Source organism: Varroa destructor, unplaced genomic scaffold (assembly GCF_002443255.2).
Source record: "Varroa destructor unplaced genomic scaffold, Vdes_3.0 BEIS01000004.1, whole genome shotgun sequence".
Lineage (NCBI taxonomy): Eukaryota > Metazoa > Arthropoda > Arachnida > Mesostigmata > Varroidae > Varroa > Varroa destructor.
The window spans coordinates 32,454,266-32,472,510 of record NW_019211457.1 but is presented as its reverse complement, the minus strand read 5'-3'; the positions used below and the strand labels follow the sequence as shown (position 1 = coordinate 32,472,510).

Here is an 18,245-nt window from a genome sequence, read left to right as displayed (position 1 = left end):
TAACTCCACCGCAAATTTTCAGTTGAAAGTGGAAAGGGAGATACAATTTTGAAACATTTTTGAGCTTTTCAAAATTTCCAAATACATTATTACGACTGCCTTAATGAGGTCACACTCAGGAACTGCAGATATGTTTATGGTCCCCGCTGCGCACTCTTAGATAAATTTTCCCTTTCTTATTCATTTATAAACTTTTTATGTATTTTTTACTTAAACATACTTTCAGTTTTATTTGTAAAGAGTTGCTAAATTTCTCAGTGAAATAACAGCTCGCACCACAGTGGCAATGTAAACGAAACATAACGACATTAAAATATCGATTAAACCAGGGGATTGGCAGCTATAGGCTTGTAGAAGTAGCAGAGTGACTGGTTTTTTTCTCGATACGCGCATTTCCGTCACCAAAATGACCGCTAGTGTATACCAAATGATTAGCTCGTATGGCATTCTAAACACCTAGTTTCATATACCCTTAGAGCGAGGCTCGACTAGAGATTCGAGAATTCCAGGAACGACACCGAATAACGTAACTCTTCCTGGTAAAACCTGGACATTAAAAAGTAGAAAAGGATACCTTCCCTTTTCGTTCTCTATTTATTACCGAGACCTGAAAAACACAGAGGCTTTTGCCTGCACCCTGTATAGTTAAAATGATCACTTTGAATTTAACAATATTCGATAAGATTTTTACTAATTTTTTTTTCTTATTCATTTATAAACTTTTTATGTATTTTTTACTTAAACATACTTTCAGTTTTATTTGTAATCATTTTCAATAAACAACGAGATTGTATTTATTGAACACAATTTTTTATTCTTCTAAATTTAACCCGAATTAGATTTATTCGTTTATCGTTTATTTTCCTTCAAAAAATATATAAAAAATTTAGCTATTGCTATGAATTTGATTATAATCTAAAAATACTCTTATCATCTGCCCTAATCTTTAATAGGATAACAATAAAGCACAGCAAATCAACAGACAACATCATAACAGTATAAAATAACAACAAAAACCACAGGCGGACTTATTAATATTCGAATGTTCAAAAAGAGTAAACTCGTCAATCCCAATCATTACCGACTAGTAGTATCTATCAGCTGTCATTATAATAAGCAATAAATATATTGGCTATAATTAAGTGGTCGTTTATTTTATGAGTGTTACTTAGCTAGGTTCTTGAGAGCTACTAGGTTAGGTAGGCTTACCGGTCTGCTTTTTCTCTGCAAATAAATCAATAATTAATATCTTTTGTTGCAGGCATTGGACAGCCGGACTCCGCAACTGCGTACCTGAACATCGAGTACCCGGCAAGAGTTAACTTCACCCCAAATTTTCAGTATATGCCATTACACCTGCCAGGCATGATTCGGTGTTTTATTCAATCGAATCCCAATATTCAATTCGTAACGTGGTATAAGGACCGGCGACCATTTGATGCCAACGCAATGAACGATATCGTTATGTTAAACAATGGCAGTCTCTATTTCCAGAACGTAACGCACGAGCATCAGGTAAGATCAGCCGTTACAGAATAGCTCGTTTCGCTATGCTGAACACCAGAAGCAAAATCTTCATTTATGATCACCTGTAGTCAAAGGAGTGCGTCTGTTCTAATAACACATGTTTTTTTTTACTGTACGTTACTTAAGTGTATAGTGAAAAAATCATCTATGAAGATCTATTGTTTCTACTAACTCGTAATGAGTTGCACCCCCCCCGAGCTGGCCTTGGCCGGCTTGTTCTAAAACATTTTCTCCAGGGGGGCCATTTTCACTGTTTGATATCATAAAAACAGCGCAGAGAAGATCTAAACAGTAAATACTAGCGAAACGATCCATTCTCTTATTGAGGTCCTTGCTGTAGAACTATTGATGTGTATTCTATCGGCGCTAGAGTTTGTCTGAAGCTTCGGTTTTCCCCCAGGCACAAGGACAATCTGGAAAAATTTACGAGACAAACCAGCTAGAAAAAGGGAGATAGGAGTACCGTTGGGACGCTGGATGTCCACTACGTAGGGCGACATTTTCTAAGCGATGAGTATTCCGCGCGGGCCCACAACGAATGACGTAATCGCTAGACGGGTCTCAGCGTGAACTGTTACAATCCGCTCAATCTTAAGGATGAGCTCAAGAAGACAAACCATCTAAAACCCATTACAAAGTAAAGAGAAATTAGTGACAAAGCAGCTGCGAGCCTGCTACGTGAACTGAAAATCAATGGGGTGAGAACATTAACAATCGAAGCAACCATATTAGCTTAGTAGGGCTGACAAAAGAAAAATACAAACACGCCATGATCTTCAAACGCTTACGATCGATCTTTCGTCTACCATTTACTTCCTCGTCGCTTTATAGGGCCGATATTTGTGCTCACCGTTTAATATCCACGGTAACGGAGGCGCATCGAAGATCATGGAGGTGCTGGTCAGAGAGCCACCTGTATTCCGTATCAAGCCGAAGGAGATCTATCAGCAGCCGCGTAACACGGAGATATCAATGAGCTGTGAAGGCAAGGGTCATCCGGCGCCGACAGTTACGTGGCGCAGAGCTGATGGTAAACCGCTTCCAAAGCAGAGACATCTGCTTTATAAAGGTGAGGATTCTGGCATGTATCTTCTTGGACCCAACGTAATAATAGGCAAACAATCGAAATGGCTTGTAACAGATTCATGTTTGTATATTTTCGTGTGTCTGCCATAGTAAAGCTGTGGTAACATGTTTGTCTGCTAAATTTAGAGGTCCTTGGTGGCCTAAATTCGGAACCCGGCGCATATACACCTCCACTAATGCTGGACGGGCCAGCCGCCTAAAGAAAAGCTTAATTAATTGAGTAGGGCCAGGCCTCTCAAACGATGTTCAATGGCAACATCGGACGTAAAAATCAAAACATTTATTTGTAGAAGTTAATGAAGATTGGTAGTTGTTCTATGGCGAATTCAATAATTTCAAGCACTGACATATAGCTTTAAGCGTACACCACGTGGTTAGCTTCAGCAAAATTTGAAGAAAAAAGTTAATCCAAGAAAAATAGCGTAAAGGTGTATTACCAGATCATAACATCGTTTTCGTTGTTGTACATGCTCCCAGCCAACAAAAAATCCAGGCTTCACCTAACCGACTAAGAGCATTAGAAATTTTATTTTTCGAAATTAAAAGAAAAATTACCCTTTAATATTTTGCCGTTGCTTTAAAATATCATTCAAGGCAACACTTACCGTGACACTGACAGGTGCCTTTAAATGTTTTAAATCAACAAGTACTTTATTATCGTTGGCATCCTTCTCTCCCTACCTCCCTCCCCGTCTCTCTCTCTCATTTCAGTGATTTAGCTGATTAGTGTAACTTTACATAACGTCTGGCCATATACTATCTACGTTTGATAACTAGCACAAAATTTATTTTCTCACAGTTTTTTTCTGACACTACAACCTGCGCTACGTTTGCTATCGGCGCGCAGGCAATCTGACGCTACGGAGCATTCAGAAGGAGGACCATGGTAGGTACGAGTGCATTATTCAGAACGAGGTGGCAACGCTTGTCACGTCGAGTTTGCTCCTAGTCGAGAGCACGACCCCACACGCGCCGACCAATGTCTCGGTGAACACATCGGCTTTCGCAGCGACTGTATCGTGGCTGCCCGGTTACGACGGCGGGCACAAGCAGGAATATATCATTTGGTATCGGTTAGCGCACCAAGAAGACGTCGATTGGCGAACGATTCGCGTCGTGCCAGAAAATGCCGTTGCCCTGACCATTCACAACCTTCAGCCCGAGTCTGTGTACGAGTTTCAGGTTTTGTCGCGGAACGCGTTTGGTGATGGCTATTTTAGCGAGAAAATTCTCACAAATACAAGCAGTAAGTAATGTACAAATCACAACGCTTTTCCTCTACTTGTTCTAGGCGTATGTAGATATAGCTGTGAGTAGGATCGTTGGTAATGGATGAATAGTGCGTTGGTAAGGATGTGGAAGAATCGCTGAAAAAGAACGTGACTTGAAAATAGAGAGAAATCAAATAGACGTGCAAGGTGACGACAAAAAGGAGCACCTAGAGAACGCTGTAACATCGTTTACTTTACTGCGCAGTTTGAGCCCTCGAATGTTGTTAAATTGAATTGATATTAAATAAAAAATTAAAGTTGAGCTCCGTCCTGTGTAGCCCTAGGCGGAACTATAGCTTGGCCCTCTTTTAACAAGGGCTCTACCAGCCTTTTAATAAGTCTTCCCCTCAAGGACAAGACAAACAGATAAGACCCAAAAAGATAATCTCTTCAAATAATTCTATAAGATGCTTAGCTTTCCGTAGAGAAACTCTGAGCAGTTTTTTCATCCCGGAATTTTTCAGTAAGCATACGAACGACGTACATATGTTTAATGAGAACTGTTTTTATGAGTCACTTAAGTTCGTTTTTGTTTCAAGGATCCACTTCTTTAACTCTCTTCCTAGTGTAATCGAGTTTAATTTATAGTCAAAATATGCTCCAATCATAGCTAAACTTTTTAAGGATCTCCAGTTTAAGTCGAAGTTGAGCAGATAACTTTTCAGGCACTCGATTGCACCGCGAACTTCACAACAGTTCGGGTATCGCGTTGCGATAGCCTCCACCTATGTAAATTATATTCCATATGTCCTTTCTCTCCCTATCTCTCTCTCTCTCTCTCTCTCTATATATATATATATATATATCACTGCCACTATCAGTACTGTTTTATACGTGGTTTGTGAGCCAGGTTCTCCTCTCCATAGAACTCGTTCCGTTGCTGGTGGCAAGCTAGTGCAAATAACGAAGCTTGTCAAAATGCAATCGGCTGCCGGCGCTTCTCGGTGAATACATACGGACATCATGTGAACCTCACAGTCACATCTCTATACAAACATAAGCGTAGACCGCGTGTTCCATCTGACGCAATCTGCTGCCTAGTCCCCATACACTAGCTGCTGTGGTTAACGTACTGGAGACGATAGGATGATCCAGTGTGGGCAAACTTTACCTTTAGACGGTAGCAGTAGACTAGAATTAGGAATTCGTCTGCTACGGGCATATGCTTGAAGGCACGCGAACGCAAGCAAGTTATCCGTACCTTCGTTTCGATCCGTCATCATAACAGTGCTCGTCCTGGTCGACCACAAACGTCGTGTCGTAAGACTTTACTACCTCCCCACTACTACTAACAGTCGTATATGAGTCTCAAACGTTATGGCTACTTGGCTTTGCTGTCCAGGAGATAATTCCTGCTTGCACCTGAGTTACCGCCTGCAAGAGTTCTAGCCCCATAGGGATCTTGGCTTTCTAGCGTTACATGGTTGGTCTTCCCTTTGCCCTTAGTTAACCAGCTCCTAACCTAATTTTCTCTCTGGCCGAACCGAATCAGACGAGCTCCATGTTGTTACAGCATCAACCCCCGGCCTGCCTTCATGCCATAAGACATGCTCCATAAGTAAGTAGCTACAGCATATATATGTGCGTCCATCCATGTTGTAGGGAACCGCACACTAGCTTCCAATACACGTCGCCTCGATGAGAGCCTTCGGATGCCACGACCTTTTCTCTTTGAGCACGTGCTCTCTTTCTGCCGAGCTCAATACACATATGTCCTGCATTCCCGTCCTCTTCCAACTCTAGGTCGGCCTTCTTTCTTCCGAGCCCGTGAAGCCAGAATCAGTTGGCCCTGCTTCAGACGTAGGTTATAGTGTCCCGTACCCACACACAAATGACTGCTGCCACCACTACTACAGCTGCAATCAACCGTTATTCGTCATGTACACATCGACGAAATGCGACGAAGTCATGGTGGAAATAAGGACAACGCGCACACCGTCGTATGCCTCTCCTATCCGAGCACATACTATACAGAGCACTTAGTGATGTCTAGCGTCCGCGTCGCCTCTCAGGTCATTGCTCTGGGCCTTCGTCGTTGGTCGGATTGCGTTGCTCTCTTCAGCGGTATTTCTGCAAAATTCAAAAAGTCTATTAGTAGTACCAAGGGAGAAGTACAGGATGGAACGTGCGCCGACGATGCTGAAATGGGCGAGGCAAGCGCAAATCAAATGTTAGAATAGCTGGAAAATAAATCATCATAAAGCCACCGATCTCTGAAAACGGAGGAATAAATCAAGCCAAAAAAACAAGATGAAATCCAACATTTCGAAATTATCTTCCTAAGGCATAGCCTGTCTGGCATATTTTTCTAGAATTAAGAATACATTAGCAGGCTAATATAACAATATGAAATGTATAAACACAGCTTAGTATATATTTAATGTATTATTATTATCATTCTGGGTATTTAATAATAGACCACAAATATTAAAGTACACCGTTATCGACTCTACTTTGAACGACTCCAGCGCATCCACCTTGATCAACAGTTTTCATTGTTTTTCTGTATCTTCCAGAATGGAATTACATCGAAGGAGCCTATCCGACGGATGCTTACGGCGCGACCTATATACCGACGGTAAATCGCACACCTACAGGTCCGAAACCGCCTCCTCCCCAAGCTGTCGTTGTTAAGGAGCCGCTTCCAGGGCAGACGGGCATTCACGTATCGTGGTCACCCCCACCACCACCCCTTGTCAGCGGCGGGAGTCAGGGAGGCAACCATAGTTTGCCAGGCGTTTCGTATTACACCGTCGAGTACAAACTCGAGACGAGTAATGCGTGGGTTCGATCCAAGTCGAACATCGTTCCCGGGCCAAATCAGTCCATGCAAAGAATGCAGTACCTTCGTAAGTACTCGCTAATGTTTTGCGCTATTCCGATGTTTAAGTAACGACTAGTGCATGAGATAGAGAAAAAGGGTTCGGTATTCTATACGCAGCGAAGTGATCCTGCTTTGAAGATTCACTTGGAACAAGCTAAACACTTTAATTTTATTTTAGCGGCATTGTTTCACTAAGGTTACTTTTGATAAAGTAAAGAAATGAAGCTTGACGTTAATAATATAAGCGTGCTTAAACTGATTGTAAAGAAAATTTATGAGGTACTAGGAGCTTCAATGGAGAGAAGTTTCAGCCCTGGGATAGCCGATTTGAACGGACGTTAAGGTTAAAGGAAAAAGTTAAGGTTAAAGAACTAATTTAATAAATTACTAAATTACTGTATTGTATAAAAAAGTACTGATGTAATTGTGAATGAACTGAATTGATGAAAATTGCGGTGGTCACGATTTTACTTGGAACTCAATAGGCATACATGTGCATATTTTACATCAGATTCGCTAATTTATAATCAACAACAAAAAAAATTGTCTCATACATTTTCTTGCTTATATGCACCTATCTGAAGCAGTGTTTTTTCGTCAGCAAGAAAATGTATGAGACAATTTTTTTGTTGTTGATTATCAATTTATTATATATAATATATATGATTATATATATATACATATATATATATATATATATGTATATAAAAAAAGAATGTGTATTTTTATCTGTGTATTGATTCTATTAAAAACGAACGTCGACAGAAAATTATATTAGAAAAATCAATTTTGTATGTATTAACTCTGGTATCACTCTATAACGAAGTACATGCATATATGCAAACATATATATATATATATATATGTTTGCATATATACATACAAAATTTATTTTTCTACTTTAATTTTCTGTCGATGTTCGTTTTTAATAGAATCAATACATAGATTAAAATTTTTTTTTGTCTATAAGATATTACAGTTGGCTTATGAAAAGTCCATGAAATTGAGATAATATAACCCTCATACTGAAAAGCTTTCGCGTGTTAGTCTTGTTTGCAAATAAAAGTACCTGTACTTAGGAAAGATATTTCACTTCTGTTCACCTGAAAATCATATAAATTTAAAGAAAATTAAGTCTGCTATAGACTAGTGCGACGAAATGCATGCTAAATACAGTCGAATGAAACGATAATTGTGATAAGATTTTCAACGCTTTTATTTAGTATCAACGATTTTTGTGCCAAAACACCATAACATAAACACTTCGTAGCCGTTGAATATCGGTGATAAGGTATACAAATACCGCCAAAATATAAAAATAGTCATTAAATGATATGAGACTTAGACCGGTCTTATTCCAAATAAACTAGCTGAATTGTACATTATATAATGCACGCTACGCACAGTGAGACCCTCTCTGTACAGGGCATACAGACAAAAACACATATGAAAGAATTCAAAACTGCTCCAGAAGTAACTGCTAACTTACCATGACGAATACTATACCTATGGTCCCAAATCAAACAGCATTTCACCACACAACTTTACAGTATTACGAACGAATAGCTTGTTATTCTACCTGTTTACTAGCAACCTAACGCTAAGCTCCAACCAACGCCATACGATGCATTCATGTAACTAGATAACTTTATATATATATATACGTCCTCGCCAAGGATCAACTTATGCACCTCATTGATTTTCAGTAACACGTGTACACACACAGACACATAATAAACCGTGCTGTATCATACTGCCTGTGGTATTCATGCACGTTACCGCAGCGCAGCCGGAATGCCTATACTGACCACATGTTCTCTAAACCCATCTGCCCATTTCTCATCGAACTTCTCTTTCTCCTATGATTTTTATGGGCCGCTCAATTTCGGAACTAGTAACGAACAAGATCAGTGTAGTGTAACGCACTTAGTTGCAGTTTCGAGAAACACTAAGCACCGGCCCGGAGAAAGTTAATTATAACGAACTCCACATGCGGGCATAGCGTAGACTGTATAGGTTAGCCTGACGCTGGATAGGCGGATATTTATGTGTAGTCCCGCTAGGCAGTGCGACGGGAGGAAATCAGCAACTGATTATTTAGCGACACCAAGCCTTAAGCTAATGACTCTTCCGTTTTACCTATTAGACTTACGACAGTGACTGCAGTGATGGCAGTTCCTGGCAATCATACTAGCAATGCAATCAATGTCTAGCTTCACAGGATGCCAGCTACTGGATGATGGTACGGTTAGATGCAATCATAGGCAAGAAGGATAGGAGGGCAGGGTATGTTAACAACAGGTGGTACAACAAACAAATCCACTCCGTAAGCACACATCGCCATAGTGCTTCACTTGGATCTTTCGCACCGATTACCTCAGGTGCGTGCCAACCGATGGCCCGTGATGTAGGGTAAAGGAGCAGACCAGTTGTCATTGTTTAAGGCCCTTGTCCTAAGCTTATCGCTTTGTAGGACTTCGGTGCTAATGCAAAATAGGAGTTGAAAGCGGCTAAGTAAAACCTAGACGGAGGCTCGTCGTTTTAGCATAACCCACAAGTGTCGTGGTAGCGTGAATCTACCCACAGAAATATAAAAAATCAGCGCACGAAATGCTGAACACTGTGATAATGGCAGAAAACATGAGAATGGCATCTACACACTTCGCTTATGATAATCTAATTGGAGGAAACGAGTGCCAGGATGTGATGCAGTATGCATTGAGTCATGCCAACATTTCGTTGATATCCTCGCGGCTGGATGTGATCTCTACGAATACAACCTCTCTATGCTATTAGCTTTTTCCTGATGTAGGTTCATTATGTCAGATATTTTTCATTTATTTATAGATTTTTGTTATCTAAAAAAATTTTTATGCCAGAGGAGATCGAGACTTGGTGTTTCCATTTGCGACCTGCTAATATTCAGCCTGTTCCTATTCATATAATACTTACCGTGACGAAAACGTGTAGTTCGTTAATTAAATTGCTATTTACAGTATCACAAAAGTTGACTGTCAATCAGTTTTCTTTCTCGCTTTAACTAAGCTAGCTGATCTCAATTTTTAAAATCAGTACATGTATTTACAGCCATTTATTTTTTGATTCTTATCGATATCCTCTCAACATTACTATTCACTGATATATCACTATGATAGTTAATATATAGTTAAAATAAACGCTAGGTATAGTAATTGTCTGGTCTGGGTGAGTTGCGACGAAGTGTCACGTATGTACGCAACACATTTCTTCGCCCTTAGTAAAACTCATCATTTACTGTCGTTCTGGAGCTTTGAGACGATGTACTGTACGATGGTATTATGAGCGGTCCGACATCGTTTTTGGTGTTTTTTTATATATTTTAAATATTTAATTTAAATATTGGAATGATCAATATATATAGTTTGCATAGTTGTAATAATCAATATTATGAATCATTAGTGCTGGTAGTAAGTGCTCGCTTCATACAACTAGCGATACCGCTTCAATGTATTTATATTATATAGGGTAAATGTAGTGTCACTTACGTGACAGTCGACCATGACTTAATTTACTTAGTTCCAATCTCAAAATCCACAAATTGTTTTATCAGCATGTTCAATGTTCTTACACTATTTGGTAGTTAGGGAATATTTTCAGATAATGGGGTGAAAAGTTTTTCTTGATGAAAGATGATTTTACGCTTTAGCCAAGAATTGCTGAAGTACCTATTTGAATTTTTCGATATATATTAGCTAGCAGAGCAATAAATAAACAAATCGAGTTTTGCGTTCGGTGCTACTGTCGTTAAATATTGCTTGAAACGGTTGACCTTTAGCACGAAACAGTGTCCGCGCCCGATTTCGCACTAAGACTACCTCACAAAACGCGTTACCATTACATCATCATGGAGAAAGCAGCACACAAACTACCGTTACGAAGGTGGTACCGTGAAGTTAATTCTCAAGGAGAATTAGCAGATAAATACTGTCTTTGTTGTTGCACCACTCGAACTGAATTTAGCTACTACATGTAGGCCCGAGTCGGCCATTAAGGTCTTGGCATCGTCTGGGAAAATGTCACGTCCATCCGGAAAGTTAGTTTCCGGAAAGTAAAGATTACAAAATACGCGTTCGTGGGTGTGGCTGTGCAACTAAACTTTCTAATCTATTTTCGCTTAGGTTCGATAAGTATTTATAGGTCGCCGATGACGCAATTTATTGGCCCAATGTTATTTATGCGGACGCCGTTCGAACAATTCCTAGAATATGCTTGCAAAATTTTTCTCCATGTATGACGGGTTTCTTCATAACTTTAGACGCTTCGCAAGTTCAAATGGCGGGCGTATTATAATAAAGCGATCTAAACGATACCGTATGTTGAGTTATGTTACAAATTCTAAAATCGCATTGTAACATTTCGTTATCGATTTAGAACAAGAGCTTTTTTCTAGCTTCAGTAAATGTTGAAGACTCGTTCTCCGTTAGAAATAAATCGACCGTCACAAAACAATTATTTCCAATTGTTCTCTTTATATTCATAAAGTAGTTATGGCCGACGGCACGTACAGAGTAGTTCGAAATATATATTTACGACATGTAAACAAACAGATATCGCAAGCTAATACCGTGCTCGTAATCTAACCTAATTCAATTAGGTTCTTGTTGAAAGACGAAATCATTTTAAATTCTTGAATTAGCGGATTTTGCCTCATTCAAACCAGGACTTATCCTGAATAGGACCAAACACTGTCTAGGTAACTCTATACCTGCATATCTGTTTACAGGTTTCACCATCTGAGAGGAATTGGCTTTCGCCCCTGTACCCAACTCTTGTAATGGCTAGAAGCCGTATATCGGGGTTAATATAGACGCAGAAAGGTTTCAGACGTTTCAGAGACCGATCTCCAGAAAATTTACCCTAAAAACAGTCAGAACGAACAAAACCATGCATAGGAGTCAGTTATATGCTTGTATGTAGAGCCAGAATCCTTTCATGCACAAACGTTCATCAAAATGCCTATAACACAGCAAACAAGCAACCATCTAGGTATTGTTGACAAGTTCTATTGCATATATAAGACTATAACACACCGACATTAAACTAAATTTACCTAATACTAGAATAATTAGAACTATGATGATAGTAGTTCTGAGAATTACTAACTAACAAACCTCGTAGGCCGTTATTTAATGTAATATTGTAACTTTATCAATTACTTACTATATATAGAATTGTAATTATGGATTGAAAATGGTGACCAAAAGGCTATATGATCCTCTATCGTGATGCGAAACTTCAACATATCTGCTCCAGAAAGTTGAAAGGTCAACACTGCAAATATGAGGCAAAATTCTTTAACGGTATATATATAGATCAATTGATCCTAGGAACTTGCGCGGCCTAAGGGCTACATTAGCTCCAAGCAGCGAATACCTATTCGTAACGCATTCCAGAACCTAGCGGTAAATTCAGCTAGGTTTCACTAGAGGAATACGAGGTTTTTATGTGAATTTGGTAAGGAACACCATAACTAGACCGTAGTTTCAGTTATTATAATTATTTGTGGCAAGGGGGGATACAACAAAGTAACCGTTAACATCAAAGGAAGCGTAATACTATAGCATTTTACCCTAGTTCAAAAAACCTATTTCTGGATAATATTAAACACAAAAAATAGTAGAGTTTTGAGAATATTGTATATTCAAACTCATTTTTTCACACATGTAAATACGTAATGTTTCTATCAGTAGCACTTCGTGTGATATCTCACTGATACGAATATCGGCGTTTATTCAAGCACTCATTATGAGCAAAAATAATTCTTATCGAAATCCTTTGTAATTGGCGAACTAAGGCGTTACGGAACGAATTAATCTTCGTGTAATATATTATTTGGTGTTACAGTTACAGACTATCCGGCTCACGCCCACAAACTGATCATTCGCGTTGTGGGATACACGCTGATGGGAGCTTTTCAAGCCTCGCCAGAAATTAGTCTTCTGTTACCGGACAATGAGAGGAGTTCAAAGAAACGAGATCAGGCAATTGTATCCGGTAAGCCATTTCAGTTCAGTATATATGTATGTTAAAAACATAAAAACAAAAATCATACAACATAACAGTGTTTGCAGACATAGCCTTGCAGCCTTCATCGAATATGGAAGCTATACGAACTTCTGCGGGGTTTGATACAGATTAACGAAAACTGATCGCTTTGCAATATTAGTAGGGAGATATAGTCGTATTGTAAGCTTAATAATTTCAAATTTGCCAATATATCTTTTGCCATGCGTAGTGATATTTATATCCGCGGCAAAGACGCGCCTTTTATTTCCGACCAAAGCAGTTTGATTGCTTTATCAAGCTTAGATACTGTGATCATTTCATACTAGATGCTGTTTTCTTTAATTCTATGCTATTTAGACGATTTCCAGAAGATAAAAACAACTTCTGATTGGTTGAAACTGAATTGCTGTTGTATTGGCTCGGTTTTTTCTATGCCGCCAAGCCAAATTGTCACATAGAGAAGTCATATAAAAAGACCCCTACAAGCAAAGATTAGCCGTGCTTCAACCTTCGCTGAAGACACCAGTTGTTCACTGATATTATGACGACTGATCTTTAACGACAGGGTTTACACTATCCCCTGTTGGACTATACGTGTTTATAAATCTAACACGAATAAAAGCGTAGCTTTTAATAATACTGATTTCGAACGAATGTCTCAGAGACCTTACGCTAATCTATCATAGACGCTTTTTTCCTCTAGTGTTTTTCCATATATTTCTTATTTTCACCGGAAGCTGGCGATTCTTTGAATGGGATATTTGCACCAAGAGAGCATTGTAATCCGGCTTCTGCAGTCTTATACAGCTATACGGTATAGGTCAGTGCGATGCTAACGGGTTTGTTTACTACATTCAAGTTAACGGATGTTGTGTTTAGAGCCTACTGGCAGGAGCCTGCGAGAAATAATCTAATTATCAATGTATTTTTCTAGTTCAACGGACAAAATCACATAAAATGTACAGTAACGTCGAATCTATCCAAGGCACGTCCAATCGAAAGCGGAGATTACACGCCACACTATCAGCTGCAATGGGTTCGAAGCATGTTTCTTCTATCAGTAACCGACATAATGTTGATTTTTGCCTAATAGCACGTAAATAGTAACCTATTCAAGTTCAAGTAGAGCAACTACTCAAGTTCAATAAGTTTACACATACCATTGAGACGTACGTGCGCGCATACGATGCTCTGTGTTCTTTCTACGATTATAGAAATGTTATAATTAAATTCCTCTGATCTGACCTATTTTCTTTCATAGTGTTGGCCTAGAAATAACGATGGCGCACTAGAAAGAATCAAATGGAAAAAAATCATTCCTTTTATTGACATTCTACGAACCGCTATATCAATAGTTTACTAAGCAATCTGCAGACACAGACACAGGACGTCGAGGGTAATAATCACCTCACCGATGCCCTCCCATCCAGAAAAACTCCACTCCGTAATCGTTCAGTGATGGTGTTCATGCCTACGAAATTATTAAAGGCATATATCAAGAATCAAAAATAGATACAATTAGTTGCAGCTCTGATTTGTTCTACAAGAAACACACTGAAAAAAAATTGAAGCATTTACTTCGTGTCCTCGTGCGCTCGTATATGTGTATATGAGTCCACGCCGTCCTCAACTAACACAGAAGTGATCTCTTCTACTCGTTTGATGACGTGGCTCTTCCCCGTTTTCTCCTGTCATTGCAGGCATTGTTGGGGGCTTCCTCTTCTTTGTCGCGGCCATTATTGTGTCACTTTGCGCGGTAAAGATGTGCAACAAGAAAAAGCGACGCCGAACAGAGAAGGCCTATATGACGGTCACCTGCGCCCAAGGTACGGAGCCCGGGCCAATTTCGACCGGCACTCTAGCCGACGTCTGCTCTCACACGCAGACGCATAGTCCCCTTGCTATAAAAAAGTAACCTACGGCCCCCGGGGTTGAAACGACCCCGGGAAGCATTTTATCCGCGATCGACACTATGGCACAAACCACCACAACCACAACAGCTCTTGGAAAGGAACTTGAGCTCGACAGGCTGGACCACCACGGCCTACACCTCGATTTCACGTAACAGCAGACTGGCAGCGCCAAGACACACCCGTCCCACGGCACCATGTAGATAACAGACTGAATAACACGATAATGATGGTAAACAAAGATTAGTGTAAACGTGCGCAAACTGCTGTGACTCCTTAGCCGAGGTGACCCTGAAAACTGATGAAATCGTTCAAGCGTGTACGCGGCAGAAACTTGCAGATAAGTGATGTGTTTAGCGTTTAAAGTGTTGGACGGAATCAGAACGATTCGAAATGTAGGATTAGGGAAACCAGGACAACGTATAGCCACCATCGACCTCATGCACAATGATCCAAACGCAAATCATAATTAAACACCAACCAGTTGATACACTGAAGGACCTCAACGTTAAGCGTACAAAATGCGAGTTTGGGAAGCAACCGTTAATCAGTGTCTTCGGACGAACTTCAAAAGGATTTAAATACGAGAAGGATGTCCACTACTAGCGCTAGGAGTTAGATACTAGCTACCAGATTAGTCGATTTACTCTTATGTAGTTACCTGCCTTTTTCTTACATTAGTGAGTGATGAAAAACTGACGTTCGTAAAAGTAAGGGAACTGACTTTACGTGCATTAAAATCGTGCATCTAGGAGGATATCATCTGTACATTACATAGAATGTCTTCTCAGAGTATACCATCGAGTATCGAGACAGTGGAAACGACGAGATTAATAGCAAAGATCACAGAATGATGCCCCATAATAAAAACGAAGAAACAAACTAACAGTGATATATCACTGTATATACACATAAATCTAGGCGTATTATGTTTCTTTTATAAACATGACTTTACAGTCTCAAGATTCGTGCAGGAAAAGAGAATTAGAAAAGGGCAAAATTAATTTTTTTTAGAAAAAAAAAAAAAGAAACATGTAGATGAGACATTTAGATGCGCGATATCCTAATAATGAATTCGAGAGAAGATTTTGAATAAAATTGCAGTTGAGTATGCTGTAATACTCTTTCATTAATATAGATAGCCAAACTCGTTTGCAGGCAGCGGCAACGACCAATAGCAGCAGCAGCAAGATAAAGCGGAGTTATTAAGCAGCATTCAGTGATAACCTTTGCTAGACGATAGCGAAAATATGTGTTACGTGATTTTTGCGTTGTCAAAATTGTCACAGGTCAAAGTTGTTGAATCCAAAAAGAGAAGACAAAAAACAACCGAGCTGGACAACAAAGGACTAAGAAGAATCATGTTTAAACGAGGCCCCTTGGGGCCTTCAGATACTGAACGCTTTTCTCCTCCAACTGATCAGATGCTATGTTTAGACGGAAGTCTGACGAATCGATAAGTATAGTCTGGGATGTTTGGACGAGAACGCTCGCACCCCACTAGAGAACTAATCAAGAAGACGGAGAATATTGGAATCAAATACGAACCGACGAGTTGAAATAATTGATCCAAAATAGATAGAAGAAGATATCCGTGACGCTAATAAACGATACTAGAAAAAGTTATAAATCTGATATTTTATGAAAAGGTATATTTAGCAGCAGTAACAAAACGGCTGTAAAGAAAATGTATAGATCAAGATCGGTAACTTGTAGAGATGTTAACAGACGATATTGAATAGATGGACTTTATGAAAATATGGATACTAGTAACAAGCTTGATAAACATGTACACGAACGAACGGAACACAAACGTAATTAATACACCCGCGAAGCTGTAAATATGGTATAAATATACAGGTATGTGCGAAATGAAAACATTTGGAGTGAATTAAAAGACATGCAATACTCAGAGCGGTTAAAGGAAATCCACTATCTTTTTCAGTGTCTCTAGGTCCTACAGATGAACGAATTTGGCCCATGGCGGGAAAAAGCCAAAACAACAAAAAGCAGACTTTCTTGAAGGTCTAGTGAATCTACGAAAATGAAGCCGGAAAACCTTATGAAATGGCGAAGAGTGATTTTTCCGATGAAGATATTGTTGGTTTGACTGAAACACTTCTTGAAGTACAGCCAGATACATACAGGCACTGATATAAATGAAGAATTTTTTTTCTAGTTTCGAGGTCAGTCGAACGAAAGTTGCATACCCATGGTTGGGGATTAACTAAGCTGGCTGGTACAACCACACCGTGGACCACAAACAAAATATGGCGTCGTGTATGGGCGACCCGACGATTGTTAAGAGTGGAAAAAGACAGGCTGAACGAGCGAAAGAAAAACACCGGTGACGACGTGCAAGTCTAACCGAAATGAGATAACATACGCCGGCCGAAAAGAAGAAGATGTTAGCAGACGACCAGAGACAAGTGCTTAAGGCCGTGCAGAAAGCGAAAAGGGATTATATATATACATATATATAATGTATGAACGCGTCTGCCAACAATGTGACGATGAGATGGTAACGGACGATATGCACACAAACAAATGTACAGACATGCATTGAAAAAAGCACTCATAAACACAGACAGACTTATCATATTATAAGAAAACTCCTATAATACAGGTCTTTTATCTCCTCTGAAAATAGGAGAAGGTTAAAGTAGGCTTCCGATTTCATTCAGTTCTATACTAAATAAGAAGAGGGGTCCATCCATTAAAAATAGAGAAAAAAAAAAAAGACCCTAAGGAATCCAGGATTGATGCAACGAGAAGTAGAGAAAGAAACGACAGAAATCCAGCTTCTCTGCCAATTTGGATACCTGGAGTAATAATAATCATAGCAATAATGCGGACAACCCCTACTAAACTGGTCAATCACTCTAACAGACAAATATAATTGGGGAAAAGTCGATAATAAACGATCTATTATTGACACAGTGTGAAAACGAACGCCTGCAAGATGATTTCGACAAGGAATGATTCATGACTGACAAGGCAAATTACTAAAATATTTCTACAAAGATATAAAAAAACAATTAACGAAGTGAATTGATACTTTAAGAAGGGCCAGATAGGCATAGATTTAACAGAGGAATAGATGGTAGACAGAGATAAAAGAAATAGCGCGATAGGTTTAAAAACGTGAAAAATAAGAAAAGGCCCTAGCAGGGCTAATATAATATGGGATAGGTGTGTTGAACGTCCTTTTGATGCTGCGTGTATGCGACAGACAAAAAGGAAATACGGGAAGAAAGTCTGCCACGAATAGCATAGCATCAATGCTTAGATAAGCGACAGGAGCGAAGGGGTGCAGGTAAGTCGGCTTCTGTCGAAAGGCAAAATTGTGGAGGACATGTCAGATGCTCGAAATTGAAAACAATATCCGACGTATAATCAGACTAGCGGGGTATCGAGAGTGAACGGCGAGCCAACAACTGCAAAGAACAGTCCACAGACAAATGATAACTCTCGTTTTGATGATGATTCATTGAGAAAATGTTACTGAATAGAAGATGAACTAATGAGATTTGTAAATAAAAATAAGACAATAAAAGGCAATGACACACCGTTAGTTGTTAA

General features: G+C 39.4%; 1 protein-coding gene across 3 annotated transcripts in view; it reads left to right on the top strand.

Annotated features, from left to right (window-relative positions):
* LOC111249226 (protein turtle-like) overlaps nucleotides 1-18,245 on the top strand; it is a 107,733-nt gene extending 89,488 nt beyond the window's left edge. The window contains exons 8-14 of one of the 3 annotated variants that reach the window (XM_022802799.2): nucleotides 1,262-1,515; nucleotides 2,359-2,596; nucleotides 3,461-3,859; nucleotides 6,401-6,733; nucleotides 12,592-12,741; nucleotides 13,688-13,789; nucleotides 14,454-18,245. In XM_022802799.2, coding sequence (XP_022658534.1) covers nucleotides 1,262-1,515; nucleotides 2,359-2,596; nucleotides 3,461-3,859; nucleotides 6,401-6,733; nucleotides 12,592-12,741; nucleotides 13,688-13,789; nucleotides 14,454-14,668 — 1,691 coding nt within the window. In that variant the 3' untranslated portion in view covers nucleotides 14,669-18,245. The remainder of the gene's footprint in view (nucleotides 1-1,261; nucleotides 1,516-2,358; nucleotides 2,597-3,460; nucleotides 3,860-6,400; nucleotides 6,734-12,591; nucleotides 12,742-13,687; nucleotides 13,790-14,453) is intronic. The other 2 variants (XM_022802801.2, XM_022802800.2) reach the window with 2 other exon arrangements.